The 4,966-nt window shown below is 28.8% G+C and overlaps 1 protein-coding gene across 1 annotated transcript in view; it reads left to right on the top strand.

Annotated features, from left to right (window-relative positions):
- The first annotated feature begins 4,068 nt into the window (after positions 1-4,068).
- LOC107478015 (zingipain-2) overlaps positions 4,069-4,966 on the top strand; it is a 2,071-nt gene continuing 1,173 nt past the window's right edge. Inside the window, exon 1 of the mRNA XM_016098113.3 lies at positions 4,069-4,526. Within this exon, the coding sequence (XP_015953599.1) occupies positions 4,079-4,526 (448 nt within the window). The 5' untranslated portion in view covers positions 4,069-4,078. The remainder of the gene's footprint in view (positions 4,527-4,966) is intronic.

Here is a 4,966-nt window from a genome sequence, read left to right as displayed (position 1 = left end):
ATCATTTCTAAAATGGGCCTCTAGTTCCTTCTTGATAGATGGATGGATCCAGATCATTAGGTGATCTCGCCCCTAACGAACGCGCTCATCATCTGCTGAAGTCGTTTAGCTACCCAGTGATCGTAGATCTTCCTAATTATGAGATTATGTTCCTCATCCCATATGAATTTCAACTGTACAAAGTAATTTAACAACATTAATTAGTTAGAATAAAATACAGTTCAAATACAGTTAATTGATTCAATATTATTGGGTTCTTACGGCCCACTTCCGAAACTATCGCTCGCTGGTCTCAACCGAGATCTTCGTGTAGCTCGACACGGGTGATCGTATATTGACTTAATGACCTCAGAGATCTTCTATGTGCAAGCATTGTTGTTTGGTGCAAACCTATCAGAGAAAGACCTAATATTAACAAACACATAAACACAGAAACTTAAGACTAAAAAATTGTATGTACTCACACCTGCATGCCATCGGGCCAAATCTTCAGCCGAATGATGGGCGGTGGTGGTGGGGCATCCTGTTAGGGGTACTGGAGGAATCACCCACTGCAATATCTATCGCTAGATTTGTAGGGAGCATAGCAGAAGAAAACACATAATTTGGGTTTAGAACCATGATGAATTACTGGTCTGCTAGACCTGCCTGTGACGTCACAGGGGTTGATGGGATAGTCGGGGTATAGTGCGATGACTGAACAGTCCTTGGGAAATCGGTGGAAACCCTCCCTCTACCACGACCACAAGATCCACTCGATCTAACCTCTACTACCACTCGTCATGTTTACAAAGAGAATATATTATTAATACTAGTTATCATAAATACTATTAACACTAATCAGTATATATACTACACAAATCATTCAACAAAACTCTCCGAAAATATTGGACATAACTTCCCCTTAAATTGGACATATACACCTTTACGGTTTCCACAAATCCAACCAATCTCAATCCACAGCATCAGTTAACACTCAATTAATTTTATATAAATTAAACTCAACAAAACATATTTATTCACATCATGCTAAAGTGAAATCGTCACCTTATTAAAGTATCATATCAATAAAATTTAAATACTATGTAAATTGTATATCTATCAATAAATAAAATATAAGTCTACAATAGTTCACATTCTAAGTATCCATATAACGCAACCCAAAAAAAGAAAATGATATGAAATGAGTTGCTCTCTTTTCTTTTTTAATCTCTCTACAAGAATTTTTTGGCGACAACAAGATAGACTTGTATGCATCTACTTTGTCTTCCTTCTGTCATCGCATCATCATCGTCTCCTCCTTCCTCTCAACCTATCTTCAGCGATTTCTTCTCATCCTTATTCTCCAATGTTATCTCCGTCGCAAACCTCTACCTCCTAGATTTAATTTGCATTTATTTGAATCTTTATTTTATTAAAAAACTGAATATGTATATACTATTTATTTGGGATGTATGAGATTGAAAAATTTTGGTTAATTGTATACATATTAAATTTAATATAGATATCCCTAGATGATAGTGATAGCGGTGATAATAGTAATAGAGAAATAAAAAAAGTCAAAATTTATCTTATTTAATATTTATTAATTATTATAATAATTAATTAATACTAAATAAATAAGATATATTTTGACTATTTTAGTTAATTTTTTTTATTATCAAATATTTTTATTAGTTAAAAATGTAGTGCCATTGATGATAACTACAGAAAGAGTGAGAAGGACAAAAATAGTGGTTGTTCTTCATTTGGGGGAGGGGGAGGGATATTTCATGTCTTTGCAACTAAATAGATCTAATATTAAACTATGGTGAAAACTTATGTGAAGTCGATTTTACGTGAAGTTGATATCTGAGAATTGTTAGATGGAAATTTAGTCAAATTAGTCAAATTATCTAATAGCTCTTAAGTATCAACTTCACGTGAAATCGACTACACCTAAGTTTCTACCTTAAACTATTTTATTGTGTCTATATCTATAGTTATCATAATTGAAAAGTCATGGTTTTTAATTACACCTGTAGTCAAAATTTTAACCCGTGATAAAATATTGTAGTGGTTTTACCTTATTTTTTATTGTTAACACTTGCCTTTATTCTTGTACGTTCTAATCTCAAATAAAAGAATGATATACAGTAGCTGAGCTATTACTAGAATTCCATTGTCAGGTCTTTCCTTTCTCCCATTTTTTTCAACATAAATTGTATAGTCTAGTTACTTTATGTTTCGTTTGGTTAGTGTCTCCTTTATTTTGAGTAAGTTATAGTCTTATTAGCTTAATGATCTGGTCACGGTGGTTTTTGAAACAAATGACACAGTTGTTTTATATCAAATTGAAAAACATTGACCATAAAATTATAATCACACATTTTAGAACACTGCAAATTAATATAAATGAAATAATATAGAAAATTAACTTTTTTAATTATAAAAATCTGTTTTTTATTAATTTAGTGTTTAGAGATTTATAATTTAAAATTAAAATTAAATTTTTTTTATTTAGGATTTAAAACTTAAAATAAATAAAATAAGGTTTAATTATTTCAAAGACTTTTATAATTTCACTGAATTTTCAATTAAGTTCTTATATTTTTTTTCTTTTTAATTGAATTTCTATGTTATATCAAATTTTGTAATTAAGTCCCTACGTTATAAAAATGTTAGAATTAATGGAATATTCTGTTAAACTATAATAAATATTCAGTCAAGTGTTATGCATATTCGTTTTGTTTAACGAATTATTTCACTAATTTCAACAGTTTTATTACAGTAGGGACTTAATTACAAAATTTGATATAGTATAAAGACTTAATAAAAAAAATATAGAGACTAAAATTCAATAACACTATAAAAGCTGACAGAGTAATTAAATCATAAAATAATTTTAAAAATTGACTGATATTTTGTTAAAAAAATTAATTTCCTAATATTACCCATGTAAATTAGCTAAAAACAATTAGAAATCACAACACATAACGACATAACTAAAATCAAAACACAGCAACTCAGAATTGAGGAATAATTCAAAATGAAGGCACATTTCATCAAGACACAGCAACTCAATATTGTTTACTAGAAAAGCAAAAGAAAAAAAAAAGAACCTAACAGCAAAGAAATATTAGTTTGGAAATTTTATTCCTAATATAATTCCTATAAAATCTTACATATATCAAATTAACAACCAACAAAATCTAAAGTTTCAAAAGTAGAGGTTTAAATATTAGAATAGAAATATACCAAATCAAAATTAAAATGTTAAAGATGATAGAGTCATCAACACACTTACACACAGTCCAATAATTTTATTTGGTGTTTAAGAAACACTTTTGTTTCTGAGATGGTAGCAACTTATCCAATAAGGTTTGAATTAAAAGGGACCATTATCATGCATTCACATCTAAATAAAAAAATCAATTGGATGGAAAAAGGATCTTCCATCGATAACAAGAGCACGTTGACTAGTTGACTTTGATAAAGCATAACACACTGGATTAATTAGTGCTTCTTACAATATTATCCAAAGTTTGAACTTCGAAGTGGTGGAGGCCTTCTTGAGAATAAAATAGGATAAAATACTAATAAATAGAGACATAAAATTTTGTGTTTTTATATTTTATTTATGGGATAAACTAGAATAAATTATAAAAATTTAATTTATTCTCATTTTTTATTAAAAAATTTTGAGATAAAAAATATAATAATAAAAAATATAATTATAAAAAATTAACAAAAAAATAAAAAAATAAAAAATAAGTTGTGTCTCTTATTAGTGTTTTTGTATCTTTTCTGTCAAGATGAACATAAAATACACTAATTTAATATTTCTGAACACATTGTTTGTATCTATCTCTTCTCTGCGAAACACAATTTTATATCTCTATGTCTTGTCTTTGTAAACAAAACAAATAATGCGGTCTAAAGTATCCCGTTGAAATAATTTCCCCTTATTTCCACTCCAAAAGAATTGTATATATATAGTAGTTATTGCATGCCTCCAATGCAATCCTTGTAAACGTTTCTTCTTTCATTTCTATATCATCACACATACACTTAAAAGCTAAACTAGTGTGCAATCATCATGACGATGATGACTACTACTTCGTTTATCCAATTTCACCAAATAATAATTCTTTTCTTTCTCATTCTCACTTTATGGAACTCTCAAGTAACAATGTCACGCAGGCTATTTGAGTCTACATGCACAAGAGAGAGACATGAGAAATGGATGGAAGAATATGGAAAAGTGTATAAGGATGGTGAAGAGAAAGAAAGAAGGTTCCGAATATTCAAGAACAATGTTGAGTTCATTGAGTCCTTCAATGCTGCTGGGGACAAAAGTTTCAAGCTTAGTGTTAACAGATTTGCGGACCTAAGCGTTGAAGAGTTCAAGGCTTCTCTTAATGGCCTTCCCAAGAGTCATTGGCAAACGACGCCGTTTCGGCATGAGAATGTAACTGACATTCCAGAAACTGTGGACTGGAGGAAAAGAGGAGTTGTTACACCAATCAAGGACCAAGGCGGATGTTGTATGTAATTTTTTTTAAAAGCATCATGCATTGTTATTACGTTGATAGTGCATTATTTCGTTATAAGAGACATTTAAGTCATAAACTCATACAGTAACAAAAATTAAATTTTGCTAAGTTATATATGACTTAAAAACATAGATTAAGAACGTCATAAAAGAATATAAAAAACATTAAAAAATTTTATTATATTTTTAAAATGTGTCCTTAAGATAAGATTAGCTGAATCCAAAAAATTATAAAAAATCAATTTTTAGTTTACTAAAATTTAAAATTTAAAATAGATAAAATATTTCAAAAAAAATTATGTTAGCTGAAAAAATTAGTTCCTTAATATTACTCTAATTTATAAAAGTTTGATTTGAAGCATCATTTTTATGCTAATAATTAAGTAAGTGGTCACTAATTCTATGTATATAAATGCCTAATTTTAGTAAAAC

Source organism: Arachis duranensis, chromosome 3 (assembly GCF_000817695.3).
Source record: "Arachis duranensis cultivar V14167 chromosome 3, aradu.V14167.gnm2.J7QH, whole genome shotgun sequence".
Classification (NCBI taxonomy): domain Eukaryota; kingdom Viridiplantae; phylum Streptophyta; class Magnoliopsida; order Fabales; family Fabaceae; genus Arachis; species Arachis duranensis.
Note: the sequence above shows the minus strand (reverse complement) of the source record. Positions and strands in the feature narration are given on the sequence as shown.